Source organism: Pristis pectinata, chromosome 2 (assembly GCF_009764475.1).
Source record: "Pristis pectinata isolate sPriPec2 chromosome 2, sPriPec2.1.pri, whole genome shotgun sequence".
Classification (NCBI taxonomy): Eukaryota; Metazoa; Chordata; class Chondrichthyes; order Rhinopristiformes; family Pristidae; genus Pristis; species Pristis pectinata.
This window is the reverse complement of record NC_067406.1, coordinates 5212245-5234858: the sequence shown is the minus strand read 5'-3', so window position 1 is coordinate 5234858 and position 22614 is coordinate 5212245. Positions and strand designations below refer to the sequence as shown.

At 40.5% G+C, this 22614-nt stretch overlaps 1 protein-coding gene across 2 annotated transcripts in view; it reads right to left on the bottom strand.

Moving 5' to 3' along the window:
- Window positions 1–22614, bottom strand: part of paip2b (poly(A) binding protein interacting protein 2B) — an 87103-nt gene that overhangs the window by 9374 nt on the left and 55115 nt on the right. For both annotated transcript variants that reach the window (XM_052038947.1, XM_052038940.1), the window contains exon 3: window positions 2676–2849. In XM_052038947.1, the coding sequence (XP_051894907.1) occupies window positions 2676–2849 (174 nt within the window). The remainder of the gene's footprint in view (window positions 1–2675; window positions 2850–22614) is intronic.

Sequence of the window (22614 nt, the reverse complement as noted above, 5' to 3'; positions counted from 1 at the left end):
ATTCTATAGGTATATTAAAAGGGTGGCTAGGGAGAGAATAAGCCCCCTTAAAGATCAGCATGGCCAGCTGTGTGTGGAACCAAAGGAAATGGGAGATATTTTTAATGAATATTTCTCTTCAGTTTTTACTGTGGAGGAAACGATGGAAACTAAGGAAATGGGAAATTGAGTGGATGGCTTGGACCACATACAGATTAGCAGGGAGGTGGTACTGGAGGCCTTGAAGTGCATTGAAGTGGATAAATCCCCAGGGACTGACCTGGTACATTCTTGAACCTCGTGGGAGGCTAGAGAAGAAATTGTGGAGGCCCTTGAGAGATTTTTTGCTTCATCTCAGGCCATAAGTGAGGTTCTGGAGGACTGGAGAATGGCTAAGGTGATATCATTGTTTAAAAGGGGTGGTAAAACCAAGCCAGGAAACTACAGGCTGGTGAGTCTGACATCAGTGGTGGGAAAATTGCAAGAGGGGATTCTGAGGGACAGGATCCACCAACGTTTGGAGAGACAGAGTCTGATTAGGGACAGGCAGCATGGCTTTGTGCTTGGGAAGTCGTGTCTGACAAATCTCGAAGTTCTTCGAGGAGGTAGCCAACAGGGTACACGAGGGTAGGGTTGTGGATGCTGTCTATATGGACTTTGGAAAGGCCTTTGACAAGGTCCCTCATGGCAGGCTAGTCTGGAAGGTTAGAATGCATGGGATCCAGGGGGAGAAAGCTGATTGGATTCATAATTGGCTCAGTGGTAGGAAGCAGAGGGTGACGGTCGAGGGCTGTTTCTCAGACTGGCGGCCTGTGTATAGTGGTGTGCCACAGGGGTCAGTGTTTGTAATTTATATAAACAATTTGGATGTGAATGTACAAGGGATGGTTAGTAAATTTGTGGATGATACTAAAATAAGTGGTGGTATAGACAGTGTAGAAATTCATGGAAAATTACAGGGGGATCTTTATCAGCTCAGCGTATGGGCAGAGGACTAGCAAATGGCTTTCAATCCAGATAAATGTGAGGTATTGCATTTTGGGAAATCAAACCAAGGTAGCAATTGTACAGTGAATGCTGGGGCCCTGGGGAGTGTTATGGAACAGAGGGACCTAGGAGTGCAAGTGTATAGTTCACTGAAAGCAGTATCACAGGTAGATAGGGTGGTGAAGAAGGCATTTGGCATGTTCATCATCTTCATCAGTTAGCGTATTTGAGTATAGGAGTTGGAAAGCTACACTGCAGTTATACAAGATATTGGTGAGGCTGCACTTGAAATACTGTGTACAGTTTTGGTCACCCTGTTATAGGAAAGATGTTATCGAACTAGAAAGAGTGCAAAAAAAAGAATTAGTGCCTGGACTTGGGGGCCTGGTTATAAGGAGAGGCTGCGTAGACTAGGACTTTATTCCTTGGAACAAAGGTGATTGAGGGGTGATCTTGTATACCTCTAAGATCATGAGGGGCAAAGACAGGGTGAAAGCAACATGGTCCTTTTCCCAGGAGTGCTCGAGGTCCCTCTGTTCCATAACACTCCCCAGCGCCCTAAAAGGGACATCAGGGGCAGCTTCTTCATGCAAAGGGTGGTGGGTGTTTGGGATGAGCTACCAGAAATAGTGGTTGAGGCAGGCACATTCGTAATATTTAAAAGACATCTAGATAAGGGATAGGAGAGGTTTAAAGGCTATAGGTTAAACACTGGCAGATGGGACTAGTTCGCTGGGCAACACAGTCAGCATGGATGAGTTGGGCCAAAGGGCCCGTTTCCATGCTGTATGACTATAAAAAGACAGCAGGCAGGGTCAAATAAGTAGTTTGGAGCGAATGGCATAATGGCCATTATTGCCAGGAGTGGTGGGTGGGGGTGGTGGTGAAGTTTAGAAATAGTTTTGTTACAATTGCAAAATGTGTTGGTGAGGCCATACCTGGAGTACCAAGTGGTTTTGATTCCTAGTTTTAAGGAAGGATACACTAGCACTTGAGGCAATCCAAAAGAGATTCATCAGGCTAATTCCTGGGAGGAGAGGGTTGTCCTCTCATGATCATCTAAGGAACTTGAACCTGTATTCTTTGAGTTTAGAAGAATGAGCGGTGATCTCATTGAAGATCTTGAGGGAGCATGACAAGATAGATATCAAGATGTATCAACTAGTGGGAAAGTCTTGAACGAGGGGACATAGTTACAAGAAAGGAGGCCAGTCATTTAAAACTGAGCACCATAGGAACTTGTTCTTACAGAGGGTGATTGAAGTCTGTAATTCTCTATCCCAGGAGTCTCTGGAGGCTAGATCATTGGAGGCATTAAATGAGGAGGTAGGTAATTTTTTGAAAAAAGATTGGGAACTGAGGACTTTGTGGATCTGGCACAGGAAAGGAATTAAGAGGCCTGGAGCAGGTCAGCTATGATCACAGGGAACACTTAAGGTACCAAGTAGACTACTCTTGTTATTTTCTTGTGCTCATAAAACACTAGCTTGGTCACAAATATAGTGTGTACTACAGTTTGAATGTAAAGAGGGTGCAGAAAAGTTTTATTAGAATAGTGCTGGGAAAGAGGAAATTTGGTTTCATGGAGAGGGTGAAGAAGCTGGGATTGTTTTGTTTAGAGCGGAGACAGTTGGGAGGAAGTTTGATATAAGGTAATATAGCACAGTGAGTTTATTCAAACAGGCGCATTATTTTTCTTTGCTATTTACCACAAGGTCCTCTGTCTTGCTGCTATCATTTATGGAAAGTCCATTCATTTGTTGTTGCATCTGGTTGATGCCTGGCAAATCTCGCTCTGGAATGAACCATTCCTGGTCCTCTTCATCCAGCATCTCCTGAAAACAACGCTCCAAGAATTCTTCCTCCCATAATTCCTCCTCTACCTGTGGACCAAAACAAAAATGTTAACATTAAATACACATGCTGGCTGAGTCTGAATGCTGTGGTACTGTGACACCTAGCAGAGTGGGGCAGGTGTGGCCATCTGCAATTTCTCTGGGTACAAGATAATCAGAAAGCACAGCACATTGAAGCAATAAAATATGAAAAGATGGAAGGGAAGAAACAAGTGTATGGAATGGAATAATGGATTGATGTGGCAAAAGTGGATTATAATCCCCTGAGAGTAAATAAATTGATGGGTTCCAAAAGAAAACAATTCTGACAATGATTCTCCAAGTTGTGGATCTTTCTGAATAGTTACAGGTAATTACTGTTTGCAGATTCACCACTAAGGCAGTTTTTAAAATAATATCTGTTAAAAGAGAAAGGATAATAATGCTGATGGAAAGAGTTACTTTTAGTTGAAGGAAAAGTTATCGGTATCTATGAAAACAGTAGGTTTTTGCAAGTGCATCTGCAGTAAGTCAAAGCTGAGTACTGACAGCACTAAGCTCACTCCTGTGAATTGGCATATTGCTGATATGCATTTGCCAAAAAAACCCTTCTTCCACAATGGTATACTAGGGAAAAACCCAGAGGTGGGAAATAAAAGGAAGATGGAAATAAAACCATTTTTTGCTTGGTGCCATAGTCATTGCAAGATAACTGGTCAAGATGTCTATAGTGTAATTCTAGGCAGATAATTTTATGGCAAGACAAGAGCAGCTGGTTGCTGAGCTTTGTTAAGTATTCAAATTGATGAAGTTTTGATAGGATAAGAGAATATCTGCTTCCAGTAGCAGAAGGATTGGTAAAAAGAGGACCACAGATAATGAAGAATCCAAAGACACACAGGTTAACATTAATAATTTTTCCAGCAACTTATGATCGGAGTTGTTGAAGCAGATTCATTAGTAACTTCATAAATGGGAATTTGGTAAATACTTCAAAAGGGAAAGGACAGGGAAGTGAGACTAATGAGATAATTTTTTAAAGACATAACATGGGCACAATGGCCTGAATGACCTTCCCCTGTGCTACAACTTAAATGCTCTACAACTCAGGTCCTAGAATCAGAAAATCATAGCAAACAAGGTATCTACTCAAACCATCACATTGAATTCAAGCAAAAAAAAAAGAAACAAATACAAACTATATTCTTATCCATAGTCTTGGAGGTCATTGCATTTCATATACTTTGCTGGGCCTTCTGTAGCATTGAATTCTCAGTATCATAAACTTCCCACTTTTGTGTTATACCTTCCTTGATAACCAGCAGGGGCTAGAGTTAAATGTTCCTCAACTTTTTACAAACTTATTTGGTCTGAACCTTCACTACATCTTCCTCAGTGCTCTAATATACCATAACCTTCAAGTAGCTATTTACTGTTGACTTTTGTGAAATAAACTGAACCTTCACTACATCTTCCTCAGTGCTCTAATATACCATAACCTTCAAGTAGCTATTTACTGTTGACTTTTGTGAAATAAACTTGACCCAGATTGCAGCTTCTGCAGATACTCAAGGCCACACTAACTCTTTGAAGATGTGCAGGTCCCACGTCTTGGAGACAGCGTGCCGCAACCATATAGAGGTTCACATCTAGCAAGTAGGCTCCCAGTCTGCTTTCATTGCTTCTGATGCTCATGCTATCTTAAGGCTTCCCCACTGTCTCTTTGCCTCCAATAATTAGAGGCGTATAGAAATGGTTTAAATAAAAACTTTTAAAATAAATTTAAACACACTTACTTCACATAAATTAATTAAAAACATAAATATTAAATCAAAAATGGGAAAAATACACTTGCTTCACTTTTTCATGAAAGCCAGTGGCCTATACTAAACGTATCCTACACGCCTGCCAGCTCAGTAAGACTGTGAACCACTGCCGGATTCAGCGCTGACTTCAGCCCTCCAGCACATTCCATTCTTCCATGCAGCAGCTTTCAGGTGCTGGAGACCAGAACATGCTGACATACACACTGCAGCTAAGCACCGATTCTCTACCATACCACAGGCTAAAGATCAGAGCGATCCCCCCCACCCCCCAACAATATCGGGGGCTTGTTAGGTTCATGGGAACATTATTTAGGGAACTAAACTGTATCCCACAAGTAGGCAAATGACTGAAGCAGTAAACACAAAAAGCTCAAATGTGATCACCACTGTCAGCCTTTCAGACTGTATTGTGTTTGTAAAGGTTTTTAAACAGTTCTTTGAGCAGCCTGGTTACTGTGATGTCATGTGCCCTTTGTTCAGTTCATTGGTAGCTATTTTGAGATCAAACACCAGCAACAACCTCAACTCCTGCAGACAAAAACAATTCAAGGCACAGTGTCAACCTGCTAACATTTTGAATGAGATCCACTAATCTCAAAAATGGTGAAGAGCTCTTAATATATACAGTTCAGGCAGGGCAATAACAAGTGATAGAGAAAGTCTTTTTTCTAGAAATGAATATTTTCTCCTTTGCAGCTAACTGCAGTACAAAGCACCACCTGAAAAAGACTATGATGCTGGAGGAACTCAGCAGGCCAGGCAGCATCTGTGGAGAAAAGCAGGTGGTCAACATTTCGGGTCAGGACCCTTCTTCAGGACGGAAGATGGGGAAAAAGGGAAGACCAATATATGGGGGGGGGGAGCAGAGCAGTGATAGGTGGACAAAAGAGGGGAGGTGGGGTGGGCACAGGTGGTGACCACCTGTGATAGGTGAATTGTTGAAAGCCTACATCAGGACTGAGGGTGGAGAGTGGAGATGGCCAGTATAAAGAGGAGAAGGGGAGTAGTGAGGCCAGAGGTGATTGGAGGAGGGGGTGATGAAGTGACGATAGGCAGATCAAGCCAGTTAGGGGAGGGGTCAGGGTGGAGTTGGGAGACATGACAGAAGGAGGCAGATACAAAAACAAAGCTGGAGCCAGGAGGGGGATGGGGAAAGTGAAGGTGGAGAGTGCCAGGAGGGTGATAACCGGGAACACAAAGGCTACCAGTGTTGGAGTCTGACAAGTAAAGAAGGTGGTAATAGGAACCATTAGGGGAGAGGAGAAAGGCAGATAGAACCAGGACCAGATTTTGGGGGGGGGGTAAAATTCAATGTTCATACCATGGGGTTGTAGACCAGTCATGTGGAATATGAGATGCTGTTCCTCTAGTTTGCATTAGGCCTCAACCTGGCAGTGGAGAAGGTCAAACACTGACAGGTTGGTGTGGGAATGGAAAGGGAAGCTGAAATGGCTTGCAACTGGGAGCTTAGGATGGCCACTGCAGACAGATCACAGGTGGCTGGTTACTGTGACGTCATGTGCCTTTCCTTCAGTTCATTGGTAGTTATTTTGAGATTAAACACTCTAGCCACAATCTGAAGTCCTGCAGTCAAAGCAAACAAAAACAACTCAAGGCATAATGCCAATTTGCTAACATTTTGAATGAGATTTGCTGATTTCAAAAATGGTGAAAGCTCTTAGTATATGCAGTTCAGGCAGAGCATATGGCATTCTTGTCTTCAAAGGTTAAAGCAAAGAATATAAGAGTTGGGACGTTACACAAGAGCTGTAACTTTACAAAACACTGGTTAAGTTGCACTTGGAGTATACTGTACAGTTCCAGTCACTATACTACAGAAAGAATATGGCTGTGCTGGAGAGGGTGCAGAGGAGATTCACCAGGATGTTGCTTGGGGTGACTTACCTCATAGAAGTATCTAAGAGTATGAGAGGCATAGATAGGGCAGATAGCCAATTTTTTTCCTTGGTAGGGGTATCAAAAACAAGAGGGTGTAAGTTTAAGGTGAAAGGAAGGAGTTTTAAAGGGGATCTGAGGGGCAAGTTTTCGTTAAACAGGGACTAGTTGATATCTTGAGATGGTGGAATCAGTTACTATGAATAATAGGCATTTGTACAGATACTTAAATTGCTAAGACGTTGAAGGATATAGCCCCTAATTCAGGCAAAGTGGATTAATGTAGACGGTCAAAAAGGTCGGCATGGACATGGTGGGCCAAAGGGCACATTTCTGTGCGATATGACTCCATTTCTCTCTTCTCCCCTCTCCCTTTGGGCAGAAGATACAAAAGCCTGAGGGCATGAACTACTGGACTCAAGGACAGCTTCTATCTGACCCATATTTGGTGTATGAGAGAATAGATTTCTCATACGCTAAAAGATAAACTCGATCTCCCCATCTACCTTGTTGTGGCCCTTGCACTTCATTTGTCTACCTGCACTACACTTTCTCTGTAGCTGCAACACTATATCCTGCATTTCAATGCAATTACTTCAATGCAATTTTGTATGGCATGAGCTATATGGATAGTGCACGAAACAAAAGCTTTTCACTGTATCTCCGTACGTGATAATAAAAACCCAAAACCGATACACTGAGGTAGGTATTCTTTTGCAAACTGATGATTAATGACAAAATCTTTTGTTCAGAATAGCAACTCACATCAGGTGTGTAATTTGTATTATTTATTGTAGAATTGAATCAATTTGTCACCAAAGACTGGTAAATTTCTATTGATGTACGGTGGAAAGCATTCTGACTGGTTGCATCACCGCCTGGCGTGGAGGCTCCAATGTGCAGGATTGAAAGAGGTTGTAAACTCAGCCAGCTCCATCATGGGTACAACCCTCCCCTCCATCGAGGACATCTTCAAGAGGCGGCGCCTCAAGAAGGCGGCATCCATCATTAAGGACCCTCACCATCCAGGATATGCCCTCTTCTCATTAGTACCATCAGGGAGGTGGTACAGGAGCCAGAAGACCCACACTCAATGATTCAGGAACAGCTTCTTCCCCTCCACCGTCAGATTTCTGAATGGTCCATGAATACATGAACACTACCTCATTATTCCTCTTTTGCACTATTTTATTTATTTTTTGGTGTCTTGCACGGTACTGCTGCTGCAAAACAACAAATTTCATGACATATGTCAGTGATAATAAACCTGATTCTGAACTGGAAGTAAGTCTAAGATTTGGCTATTTCACATGCTTAACCAAGTAGAAAAAAGGTGGATTTCTAACTTGGAATGGACATTTGTTCTTTCTTTGTACTGATTTCTTGTTTTAACCAAATTCAGTAGAAGCTACTCAGCTAACAAATACAATTATAGTTTGATTTCAGTAGTGTGCAATTGCACTTTGGGGAAGTTTTCAAAATACATGCAAACCTAGCAAAGGGTCTGCCCTCCTCAGTGTGGGACACTATATTTGGAATTCCATAAATATTCATTTCTTTATGGCCTACCACTGGTGGAAATTAGAGATACATCAATTAGGAACATGAGAACCAACAATAATTTGCATTTATAAAGCATCTTTATAATAGTAAAGTATCCCGAGAAGCTTCACAGCAGCATTATGGAAAAATGACACCAAAGCATACAAGGAGATTAAAACATGATCATAAACTTGGTCAAGCATTTGGGTTTTAAGAATCACCATAGGAGATAGAAGTAGAGGTTAACAATTTCAGACCTTGTGTATGAAGGAGCTGAAGCCACAACTGTCAAGGGTAAAATGAAGAATACTGGAGGTTCACAAAAAGCCAGGATTGAAAGTGTCTTAAGAGTAATTGGGCATGGAATTTCAACACATGCATGAGAATCTGAAAAAGAACCATTGCCAGACTAAGAACCAATGCAGGTCACAAGAAGATGGGAAATTAGTTTCAGTTAATAAATTGTTACAAAATATGAGCTTTACTAACTTAAGTGGAAGTTTTCTGGTGAAGTATTGGTATCAATGTTAAAAATGCCAAACAACAGCTTTATTACAATCAGATTAGCAGAAGCACAGCATTGATTGGTACTCACAGTCATTGAGTAATACAGCAGGGAAACAGGCCCTTCAGCCCAAATCATCCATGCCAACCACGATGCCCACCAACCTAGTCCTTTTGTCAGTGTTCTAATCCTGAACATTATCACAGGAAATTTATGACACGGAGGTAGATGCTTGACCCATGTTCACCTTGCAATGAAATTATACATCTACACAGACATTTTACTGCTTGGAAGGCAATAAATATCACTGCCTTACATTGTTGTTCACTGATGGTCATCAGTCAACAAAAGTTGAATGACTAAAGCAAATCTGCTTACACACGATTCATTTCACAGAACAAAGTTACGTCATTATTTCCTACAAGGTTAAGAGTTTAAAACAAGACCTAGTTTTCAAAAGGAAGCATAAATGCACTTAACATGCAAGGTATTTCTATCTCTTCCCTTTAAGATTCCACTTGTAAACTTCAACAATAAAAATAAGTCAATGTGGGAAAGCACATTTCTTATTTTCAACTTTCTATCTACAAAAGCATTCCATTTTCCCAAACTAATCAGCAACTTCTTCGAGAGAAAGTTTGTGTTGGGTTATTGAAATTGCTGTTTGATTCAATTCCAAACATTACAAAGTTTGGAATTAAATCAAACAGCAAAATTCAATAACCCAACACAAACTTTCTCTCAAAGTGTTAACTAACTTTACTAAATCCAATCACCATTATTTAAACACAATGGTTCACAAATGCCTTCCAGGGAATTTGCAACCAATTAGGCGAATACAAGACTTAAGACCCCAATCAATGTAGTTTTTTTTCAATAAATTTTAGGCTTCTCCTGAACATTTGGTATAAATTTAGACAACTTTCAAGGTAAAGTTATGATACAGAATCAGAAATAAAACCTTGGAAATTAAATTTCTAACTGTCCTCTGATAGCCCAGCCATTCACCCAAGGGGAGGTTACCACTTGCACATTCAGAAGACATATAGAACAAAATAAAAGCTGATAGAAGCAAAAAGCTTACTTTACTCACAGAGACAGTTACAAAACACTATCAGAACACAGCCAAGCATTCTTTGAAGTTCCATCCAATGAGTAAACGCAGTACGCAAAGTGTTCTGGATTAACTGAAGGACTAATGTATCAAGTGAATTGAAGATCATGTGGATATTAATAGCAATATTTGATCCTTTCATAAACATAGAAGACACTTAGTGCTCCAAATGTAGGTAATCAACATGGGGTGCAGTAGGGCTGGAAGGAAGGAATTATGATGCATTCATGCCATCCATCACCTTTATGGCTTTTCTCACTCCAAATCTGGTTCTATTTAAGATTATTATCTTGGGAATAAGACAAAGAAAAATTTGGGTTAAGAGCAAAAGGACACCTTCATTTGAACGTCTGGCTAAGACACACCCTTGTCAACATCTTGGGATTGGTGCTGGGACCCTTTTTATTATACAAATTAACAATTTGGTTGTGAAACGTAGGCGATATGATTAGTAAAGTTGCTATCAACAGGAATGTTTGTGGTGTTGTTGATAGGCTGGTCTTAGGTTAAGGGACAATATTGATGAGTTAGTATGACAGGGCAATGTCATTTCTGGTCACCCAACAATAGGAAGGATGTCATTAAGCTGGAAAGTGTGCGGAAGAGATTCATGAGGATACTGGAAATGGAGGGCTTCAGTTACGAAGAGAGGCTGGGACTTTTTTCCCCCAGCTATAGGGAGGATGTCATTAAACTGGAGAGCGTGCAGGAAAGATTTATGTTATTGGGACTGGAGGGCTTCATTTCTGAGCAGCTGGAGAGGCTGGGACATTTTTCCCCTGGAGCCTAGGAGGTGGAAGAGTGCCTTTATAGAGGTATATAAAACCATGAGGGGCATAGATAAGGTGAATAGTCACAGTCTTTTTCCTCAGGTAGGGGAGTCTAAAACTGGACAACAGATTTAAAGTGAGAGGGGGAAAGACTTAAAAGGGACACAAGAGGCAAGATTTTCACACAGAGGGTGGTGGGTATATGGAACAAGTTGCCAGAGGAAGCTGTAGAGGTGGGTAAATTATAGTGTTTAAAAGACATTTGAACAGGTACATGGATAGAAAAGGTTTCAAAGAATATGGGCCAAATGCAGGCAAATAGGACCAACTCGGATAAACATCTTGGTCAGCGTAGACAAGTTGGATCAAAGGGCCTGTTTCTGTCATCATTCACATATGGGTAAGATTGCACTGAACTGCATTCTCACCTATCCAGTAATAGTGGAAGAATCATTTGCAATGTGATCTCTTTTGTTTCCCTAATTACCTCCAATGTTAACAAAACTTCAATTCTGGTCCATTTCTCATGCAAATACAGTTCCTCGTCAATGTCATCCAAAATAAAAAGCAGTGTTTGTGTCCACATATACACTGATGAAAAACTGGCTCTCTTTCACTGCCACCACACAATTGTCCCCAGTGCTCTATTATTGATGAGGAGAAATTTAAATACCTAAATATTGGGTCCCCCAACTACCAGATCCAAAAATGTGTACTGACTTGCATTAAGCCCCACTAATCACAGAGTCCTTCAGCCCAACTTGTTCATGCCAAGCAAGGTGCCTACCTGAGCTTGTCCGACTCACTGCATTTGGCCCATATCTCTCCAAACCTTTTCTATCCATATGTGTGTCCAAATGTCTTCTAAATGTTGTAACATGTACCTGCCTCTACCTCTTCTAGCAACTCATTCCTAATACCCATCACCCTGTGTGTTAAAAACTTACCCCTCAAGTCCCCTTTAAGAAGCTGGTCATGGCACGCACTAACTCCAGCCTCCCAGACAACTTGACCCACTGCAATTTGCCTACCGCCAAAACAGGTCTATGGCGGATGCCATCTCTCTGGCTCTACACTCATCTCTGGAACACCTGGACAGTAAAGACACCTACATTAGACTATTGTTTATTGAGTACACCTCTGCCTTTAGTACTATAATTCCAAGCCAACTCATCTCCAAACTCCGAGACCTGGGACTCAACACTCCCTTTGCAACTGGATCCTTGACTTCCTGACCAACAGACTGCAATCAGGATAGGCAGCAACACCTCCGCCAAGATTACTCTCAACACTGGTGCCCCACAAGGCTGCATGCTCAGCCCCCTACTCTACTCCCTATACACTCATGACTGTGTGGCCAGATTCTGCATCTATAAGTTTGCAGATGATACCATTGTAGTGGGCCGTACCTCAAAAAATGATGAGTTGGAGGACAGGAAGGAGATAGAGAGCCCAATGACAGTGTCATGACAACAACCTTTCCCTCAATGTCAGCAAAACAGAAGAGCTGGTGATTGACTTCAGGAAGGGGGACAGGGCACATGCTCCTGTGTAACTCAATGGTGCTGGGGTCAAGAGCTTCGAGTTCCTAGGAGTGAACATCACCGACAGTCTGTCCTGGTCCAACCACGTAGACACCATGGCCAAGAAAGCTCACTAGTGCCTCGACTTCATCAGGAGACTAAAGAAATTTGGCACGTCCCCTTTGACCCTCACCAATCTTTATCAATGTACCATAGAAGGCATCCTATCTGAATGCATCACAGCTTGGTATGGCAACTGCTCTGCCCGTGACTGCAAGAAACTGTAGAGAGTTGTGGACACAGCTCAACACATCACAGAAACCAGCCCCCCTCTATGTCTCGACTTTCCGCTGCCTTGGTAAAGCAGCCAGAATAATCAAAGACCCCACCCACCCCAGACATTCCATCTTCCCCACCCCCCCCCCTCCCCCCACACATTGGGCAGAAGATACAAAAGCCTGAAATCAAGTATCACCAAACTCAAGGACAGCTTCTATCCTGTTACAAGACTCTTGACCTCACAATCTACCTCGTTATGGCCTTGCACCTTATTGTCTGCCTGCAGTGCACCTTCTCTGTAACTGTAACAATTTATTCTGCATTCTGTTATTGTTTTACCCTGTACTACCCTGCACTGTTGTAATGAATTGATCTGTATGAATGGTATGCAAGACAAGTTTTTCACTGTACCTCAGTACATGACAACAATAAACCAATTTACCAATTTAAATCTTTCCCCTCTCACTTTAAATCTATGCCATCCAGTTTTAGACTTTCTATCCTGTGAAAAAGACTGACCATCCACCTTATCTATGCCCCTCATGATTTTCTAAACCGCTCTGTCACTCCTCAACTTCCTTTACTCCAGTGTATCCAGTGTCTCCTCATAACTCCAGTCCCAGCAACATCCTTGTGAATTCACTCACCATCCCTGCATTTTCCAACTTGCATTGACTCTTGGACGAGCAACTCATTGATTTTTAGATTTTCATCACAGACTCAACTCTCCCATTCTTTCATTTTCCCCAACCTAGAGCCTTCTGGAGATCGTGGGTCTCTTTCACATTTCTCGTTTTTATTATGTACTCTTTCATAACCAAAGCCACAACTGGAATTCCCTCCCTAAAAATCTTCTTCTAAGACCATTTGCCCTCTTATGTAAAATACCATGTTATTTTGAGGAAGAGTGGGACCTTGCTGTGCAGAAATATTTCCTTTATTATAGCAGTGAATGAAGATATCCGAAGTACACAAAAGATTTTTTTTCTGCTCTTTTGCCACTTTAAAAGATAATTCACAAAACTATTTCTTTACCATGGCTCAGTTTAGAAGAGGTTTGAAAACTTAGTGCCTTGCACTAAATTCTCTGCAATCATAGAAAATAAGGCACAGGAGTTGGCCATTCAACTTATAATGTCCACACTAGACGAGAAAGAGCTAACCAGCCGAATTTCATCTTACCATAGAACCACAGAACAATACAGCACAATACAGGCCCTTTGGCCCACCATGTTGTGCCGCCCTTCAAACCACACCCAAGACTATCTCACCCCTTCCTCCCACATATCCCTCTATCTTAAATTCCTCCATATGCTTATCTAACAATGTCTTGAACTTGTCCTAGCACTTGCACTGTAACCCTTCAGGTCATGGCTCTTCCAATACATATCCAAGCACTTTTTAAATTTGATGAGCATTTACATCTCAATCAGTCTTTCAAGGGGAGATTTCAGGGTGCCTGTCACTCACTGGGTAAAAATCCTCATCTCTCATTGAATTATTCACCAATCACTTTAAATTTCTGTCCGCTGGCTTTGGACACCTTTGCTAAGTGAAATAGAGCTTTCCTATTTAGTTGGGCCCCTCAGTTTTATACACCTCAGTTAAATCTTTCCTCAGCCTGCTGTGTTCCAAAGAAACAACCCTAGACCAGCTAATTACACCATAGAACTAAAATTTTCCTTACAAAAATCTCCTCTACAGCCACGCCAGTGCAATATACAATTCCAGCATGATCTCCATGTTCTTACATTTGATGCCTCAGCTAATAAAGAAAAGCATCCTGTGTGCTTTTCATTAAAACTATTTTATCAGTCTGTGCATCTACATTTTTAGAATCAGTGGACATATGGCCAAGATTCCCATCTAAGCGAGTCCTATTTGCCAGTATTTGGCTCATAGCCCTTTAAACCTTCCTAAATTTCTTTCCAGAGGATTTTTGCCCCCATTTTATCTTCAACTTTTTCTTTAAATTTCAATTCGGCAGGATTTAAAAATAATGTATTTGCTATCTTATGTTCATCTTTCCCCACAAACTCCCAACATCTATTGTATAAATATTTGATAACAAAATCTATGAAATACCTTGTTTTACCCCAACCGACTATGTTGGAGCCTTTCAAACTTAAGTTTTAACCTCCATCCCATCCTGCTTCTCAAGAACAGTGCTGTTCATCTTACACCCAATATCATAAGCATATTTCCATCAATGATTAATGTAAGGTTTAACTTCGTTTTGTGACATTGGTTCCCCTTCTGCTTTGCTTATTACCTAATTAAAACATTTTCATTGCAAATCAATTGTTGGAGTTTCTTATGCCAACACTACAAAATAACTTCCAATTCAACTCCCCTACCAATTTCCACACCAATCTGTCTGTCCTTGGCTTGCCAGGGCGAGGCCAAACGCAAAACAGAACAGTACCTCATATTCCACCTGGGTAGTGTAAACTCAATGGGATGAACATTCAGGTACTCTCCACTTTCAGGGAACGCGCACCCACTGCACTCCTTTCTCTCTCCTGATGCACCCAGGTTCTCTCACTCCGCTCTTCTTTCCAATCACCCCTGCCCTCAGCCTGCCATTACCAAGTTTCTTTTCACTCACTCCACCTGGCTCCATCAGCCCATCAACCCCCTCCTCACCTGGTTCCATCTATTGTCTATCAGCTCCTGCCTCACCCCTGCCCCTCATCAACATATTGGCCTTCTCCCCTCTACACAGTACTGATGCAGGGTCTTAACCAAAAACATACATGGTATCTATTCATCTACCCCCATTGACGTGACCTCGGCTGCTGAGTTTCTCCAGCAGTTTGTTTTTTGCATCACAAAGTAACTATTGCATACAGAAACACTGCAGCCACACAAATGACAAACGTTGACAAAGTCCTTAACAAATGGAGCTCAGGAACTTGGAACGGTAAAGATCAACGTCCACAGGTGCAATGTTAGATTAAAAAATCATTTAAAAACAGAGTTTGTATTGCGTCTGGTCCAATTACCACACCACCTGAAGACCGCACTTGGTATGTTTCATGAATGGGCAATTTAATGGCAATACATTACATTTATTCATATCTTTGAGATGATGTCAAGCCTGCAGCAACCTAGTTATATCAGCTGCAGCCCAATAGGCTAATCATTCCGTGAGCAATAAACACATTATCTGAATGAAAATAAATGCACATTGCCTTGACCTAAACCACTTTAAATATGCACAGTAATCCAACATTCTTACCTTTTGTTTCATCATATCAAAAGATGGCTTCCTACCTGTAATTTGTTTCTACTGCAAATATTAATTTAAGCCTTACCACATGTGGATGCAGTTTATTACGATTATTTGAATCATGCAATGACTAAGGCTTAATATTTGACAAAATAAACACTTTTGGTAATAATTTTGAAATTTAAAATGCATTTTTGAATATTTATTTTGATTTTTATCAATTTAAATTTTCAGGATTACACAAAATTCTTCTTCTAACCAGATAATCAATCATTGGTGTACTCCTTGAATTTTTATATAATTACATATAAAATATCAAGTAAATTAAATAAATCACAAATACTGACAACTTAAAAGTTATATTCATTTTGCAGTTACACTACACAAGGCAAAAAAAGATAAATATAAATATGACCAGAGTTGCCTGTTCCATATTAAAAGGTTTGAACACGATTGATTTATTAATGAATTCTGATTATGGATTTTGATAATCTTGTTCAATTACTTCATAGGTGGCACCTTATTGAAAGTCTTCTAAACATCCAATTACATCCAATAATTCCCCCTATCTGTTCTGCTAGTTATAATCTCAAAAAGTTGCAATGCATTTGTCAGACATGATTTCCATTTTATAAATCTATGTTGACTCTGCTCAATCCCATTCTTATTTTCTAAGTACCCTGGTTACCATCTTCTTAATAGCATTTTCCATCCTACAAATGCTAGGTCTGTTGCTCCCCATTTTCACTCCTCCCTTCCTTAAAACTCCTTTTTTCCAATCTGTGGGGACTGTGCTAGAATCTAGGGAATTTTGCACAATGATAACCAATGCACCTACAGTCTTGTACTCCACAGATGTTTCTTGCCACTTGCCATAACTTATTGGCCTACGTCTCTGCAGCCTAATTTCCTCTTGCCACTCCTTGTGTTCAGTCCACTCTCCTGGATTGTCACTTCTACTTTCCTAGTTATAGTCATAGAGTCGTACAGCATGGAAAAAGGCCCTTCGGCTCATACACATCCATGCCGACCAAGATATATATTCAAGCTAATCCCATTTCCCAGCACTTGGCCCACATCCCTCTAAACTCTTGTCATTCATATACCTGCCCACATACTTCTTAAATGTATCTAATATACCTGCCTCAATTGGAATTGGTTTATTATTGTCACTTGTACCGAGGTACAGTGAAAAACTTGTCTTGCATACCATTCATACAGATCAATTATTACACAGTGCATTGAGGCAGTACAAGGTAAAACAATATAGAATGCAGAGTCAAGTGTCTCAGCTGCAGAGAAAGTACAGTGCAGGAATAAGGTGCAAGGTGATAACGAGGTAGATTGTGAGGTCAACAGCCCATCTTATCGTGCTGGGAAACAATTCAATAGTCTTATAAACCATTTCCTCTGGCAGTTGGTTTCATGTATCTACCAATCACTCATGTGAGAAAAAAAGTTGCCCCTCAGGTTCTTATTAAAGCTTTCACCTCTAACTTTAAAACCATGTCCTCTAGTTTTCGATTACCCAACCCTGGAAAAAAGATCACTCACCGTATCTATGTAACTTGTGATTTTATATACCTCCATGAGATCACCCCTCAGTCTCCTACATTCCAAAGAATAAAGGCCCAGCCTCTCTAACGTCTCCCTATAACTCAGTCCCCTGACTCCTGGCAACATCCTTGTAAATATTTTTTGCACTCTTTCTAGTTTAATTACATCCTTCCTATAACAAGGCGACCAAAACTGAACACAATATTCCAAGTGTGGCCTCACTAACGTCTTGCACAACTGCAAGATAACCTCTCAACTTTTATATTCAGTGCCCAGACTGATGAAGGCCAGCATGCCAAAAGCTTTCTTCACTGCCCCATCTACCTGCGACTCCACTTTAAGGGAACTAAGCATTTATAGTCTAAGGTCCCTCTGTTCTACAACAATAGCCAGGGCCCTTCCAATCAATGTTAACATCCCACCTTGATTTGTTCTTCCAAAATGTAACACTTGACACTTAGCTTAATTAAATTCCATTTGCCATTCCTCAGCCCACCTACTGAACCAATCAAGATCCTGCTGCAATTCTTGATACTCCTCTTCAGTCTACGACACCACCTATTTTAGTCATCTGCAAACTTACCATTTCTCCTATATTCTCATCCAAATCATTTAGATGACAAATAACAATGGGCCCAGCATCAACCCATGGCACACCACTACTCACAGACCTCCAGTCTGAGAAACATTGTTCCACCATCGCTCTCTACTTCCTACCATCCAGCCAATTTTGTATGCAGTTTGCCAGCTCTTCTTGGATGCCATGTGATCTAACCTTCCAGAGCGGCCTACCGTGGAACCTCATCAAAAGCCTTACTGAAATCCATATACTACGATTGTAATATGGACTGCTCCCAAAACATCTCCATTAACTTTGCCAGGTTCCCAAGTCTTCATATCTTTCTCCATGGTAAAAAGAGAGGAGAAATAATCATCGAGAACTCTCCAGTGGCTCCACACATATATTTCCGTCTTGGTCTTCGAGAGGCCCTATTCTCTCCATAGGCACTCTTTTTCCATTAATATACTTAAAAAACCTCTTAGGATTCTCCATAATTTTCTCTGCCAAAGCTATCTCATACCCCCTCTTGGCCCTCCTAATTTCCTTCTTGAGTATACTCCAGTATCCTCTATATACCTCCAGTGATTCATCTGATCCCAGCTGCCTGTATCTGACCCAAGCCGCCTCCTTTTTCTTGACCAGAGTTACAATATCTCTTTACATTCCATAACTATTTTAAAATTAACGGAACTATGGTCACTGATTCCAAAGTGCTCCCCTACTGCAACATTAGACCTTCCTCATTTCCCAAGAGCAGATCAAGCTTTACCCCCTCCCTGGTAGGGTCCTCTATATACTGCCTGAGGAAATTTTCCTGAACAAACTAAATAAATTCCACCCCATCTAGACCTTTGACACTATGGCAATCCCAGTCAATGTTAGGAAGAATTAAAATCTCTGATGAAGACAACCCTATTATTCTTATAAGTCTCCCCAAACTTCCTGCATATTTGTTCCTCGAATTCCCGAGGACTATTTGGGGGGGGGGGGGGGGGGGGGGGGGGCCTTTAGTACAATCCCAACCAACAAGGGTATCATCCCCTTCTTATTTCTCAGTTCCACCCATAAAGCCTCACCAAATGATCCTTTGGTAATGTCATTTCTAACTGCTGCCATGATATTCCCCTTAATCAAAAAAGCAACACCCCTTCCTCTCTTCCCTCCACCTCTATTGCGCCTAAAGTACCTGTATCCTGTAACATTAAGCTGCCACTCCTGCCCTTCCCTCAGCCATGTTTCCATAATAGCTATAATATCCCAACCCCATCTACCTACCCATGCCCCAAGTTCTTTCACTTTACCTGTCAGACCTCTTGCATTGTTCTCCTTATAAACTAGGATATATGCTAATCTGGAGGAAGACAGAAGCCAAAAGTGGTTTATAAATAATTTCTCATTTACTAACTTCCTTTTAGTTGCTCTCAGTATCTTGTTCTTTGGGTGATGGTGGGGAGTGTGATGTGAGAAGGAAGGTGACTGTAGTCCAATGATTCACCTGGAAGATATTGCTTTTGAAAATCATTCCTTCAAATCAGCATCATTATTTACACAACATAGTTCTGGAGGGGGACTCGAGTACTTATCGCTGACAGAAATGCTAGAAATCAGAACAAGCTGACACCTATCTAAGAAACAAGAGGTTAAAAGCATCTTGCAAATCATAGTAATATGTAATAAGAGGAAAGTAACTTCTGCATGGAAAACTAAATTATTATGGAAATTTGTGTAAATATATAGGGTTTCACTGTTAAAGTAGAGGTCAAAACTTTCCATCCTGTCCAAAAGGGGAGTTGTTTATAACCATGATAGTAGTTTCCTGCATGACCTTGCCAAATAATTTAATGCCTTCGCTCAACTCCAAATGTATCGGTTATTTCCACTGTTACATTCTTCCCATTTGAAAGAATGATCCAACAACATGAATCTTCTGCACCCTTCAACCAGAAATAACCAGAGTTACTGTATGAAAGACCAAATAAGCAAAATATCCAGTTGAATTACACAATCAAAAATTTCTAACAAAATTCTCCTAGTCAGGTGGGGGGGAAAAAAGTGCCTTTCAGATCAATTCCAAATCCTGGCTCTCTGTTCTTAGCCCCATGGGTAACAATGTTATTTTTAGCTCTAAAAGGAATGAAGGTGCAGGAAGGTGACTCTGTCCTTTGTTATTCTCTTGCCCTTAACACATTTATAAACCTCTGAATGGTTTTCCTTGATTTTACATGCCAATAATTTTCTCTATATTCCCTTTATGTTCCTAATTTACTTTCAACCATACACTTTCTGTAATCCTGAGTTCTTGGTATTTTAGAAAAAAAACTTTTCTATTTTGTATTATTTTATCCTGTACGTTCTTGACATTGTTCGCTGAGAGGAGAGAGGGGAAGGGACAAACTTCGAGATTTAGTTTGAGTTCCCTGAAAAGTTTTTCTTGAGATGAGTCAAAATAACTGCTCTTCAGATAGATGATCATCTGACTTAATGAACAGCATACAGGTGCTGTGGAGTTCATGTAATTACAAGTCTAGAAAATGTTAATTTCACCTTGTTCCAGACAAATTCAACCGAAAAAAAATCAGCAAATGTTTCCAAAATATAGATTGCCAACGTGCACCTTAAATCCAGAAGATTCACTTCCACTAATCCTCACTAGTTGATGACATCACAAGGTCATCAATTATTGAAACAGTGCATCAGGTAAAGCAGATTTATAACTACTTCAGGAGAAAGTGGAAAATGTTGCAACAAGACGTCAAAAGTAAAGAAAAAATTAAAAATTGAAGTGTCGAATAAGGTTTGGTATTAATTGGCTACAGAATTTGGTTGCCCATTTAGCCTAAGCTAATACAAGGTAAACTAATATAACATTACCCATTCAGCTCCCATTGTTATTTGGAATCATGGAGTTACAGAATCATACAGCATGGAAACAGGTCCTTCAGCCCATGCTGACCATCAAGTACCCACTTATACTAATTCTACACTGCAAGTCCCATTTTATTCTCCCCATGTTCCATCAACTCTGCTCAGATTCTACCACTCAAACTCACTGTGGTGATTTACAGTGGCCAATTAACCTACTATCCCACATGCCCGTCTTGTAGGAGAAAACTAGAGCACCTGGGGGAACCCACGCGGTTACAAGGAGAACATGCAAGCTCCACACAGACAGCACCACAGGGATGAAACTGGATTACCGGAGCTATGATGCAGGAGCTCACTGAGTTGTGCCACTCTCTATTACAAATATCCTGCTTTCCTCCAACTCGGCATCTAATTTTAACCAAATGATTCCAAGATTTTACTTTTGACAATAGTAGGTCAACTTCTTGCAAGATTACTGTAGGAACTTTACAACAACATGAAACTTAACTTTTGTTCCTTTGAACCAGAAATCCCCTTGTCCTGTCATAATCTAATTTAAAGTAATATCCTGGATTTACATTTTACATTCTTTCTCGTCACCTCCCAGATGTTTTCTTTTCGAGCTGAAGGCCCAAGTCTCTCGAGAATTTCCCCACAACTCAGACTTTTACAGTTAGCTTCAGCCTTGTAGCACTTCTCTCCACAGCCTCAAGTGCTTGAATGCATTCTTTGTTTTCCAAAATCCAGGAGTGGAGAGAAGTCACTTCACAAGGAAAGTCTGATCAGGGCACTGAATAACTTAATCAAGACCTTGTTATGTTGTTTTAACTACGCAGTTCAACTTTCAATTAGTTTGGTTGTTTATTATTGTCACTATGGTTGAATGATTAAAACAGTTTCTATTATGGTTCCTGCCTGTGGATTTCCTCAGCTATTAGTTTCTAGCCAATGAAAACCAATACCTAGAGGAGGCCCAGCAAATACTTAAGAAGGTTGATTACGGAGAAATAAAGTTAAATAAATGGACAAGTAAAGAAAAGAGAATATAGAATCAAGGACAGTAGGAAAAAAGTAACAAAAGTTTATACCACATTTTAGTACAAAATATTTAATAGATACTTTAATTTTTGTGTAGCTTTATTACTGAAGCACACTTAGTACGAGTTGTAAATATGACAGATCATCTGACTGAGGCACAAATGTCCCTGAATTTACTGGACTGTAGTACAACAGGTATGGAGACAAGCACAACAAGCAATAAGTTAACCGTCCAAGTAAAATATTATCTGACCATTTATCCACAGAAACCCAGAATTCATTTCATCTTGATTCTTGGTTGGTTCTGATGCAGTGGAACACAAAAAATTGTAAAACTGAGAACATATTGCCAATATTTTTATTAATTCTTTAAGTGGAAAATGTTGCTACAGGTTTATTTTTTTTAAGGTCGGCACTGATTCTAACATAGTCTAACACCAAATTTTTTTTAAACTCTCTTAAGTCAACAGCCATTTCAGTAGCTAACTTGGTGGTTTTATGGGGGAGGGAGGCGAGGAAAGGAAACACTGAAAAATTTATTACAAAATCTCTGAAGACAAGTCAATAAGGCTGTTCAAGAAAGCAGACAAGAACCTTAAGTTTATAATTAGCAGCACAAAAGCATGAAAGTTATTCAAAACTTTTATATTCCAATGCTGCAGACTCAGCTGTCATACTGTGTCAAGTTCTGGACACAACACATCGGGAAGCATGCAGCGGTTTAATGAATGGGAATTGAATTAACTGAAGGAATTAGAAAAGCCAAGATTGCTCTCTTTAGAGCAGGGAATGTTAATTGGTATTTGGTTTATTATTGTCACATGTACTGAGGTATAGTGAAATGCTTTTGTTTGCATGCCAGCCAGACAGATCATTCCATACACAAGTACACTGAAGTAGCACAAAAGGAAACAATAACAGAATGCAGAGGAAATTGTTACAGCTCCAGTGCAAGTAGACAAATAAGGTGCGAGGGCCATGACAAGGTAGATTGAGAGATCAAGAGTTCATCTTTATTGTATAAGAGCCACATTTAAGAGTCTGATTGCAGCTGGATAGAAGCTCAAGCCTAGTAGTACTTGTTCTTAAACTTTTGTATCTTCT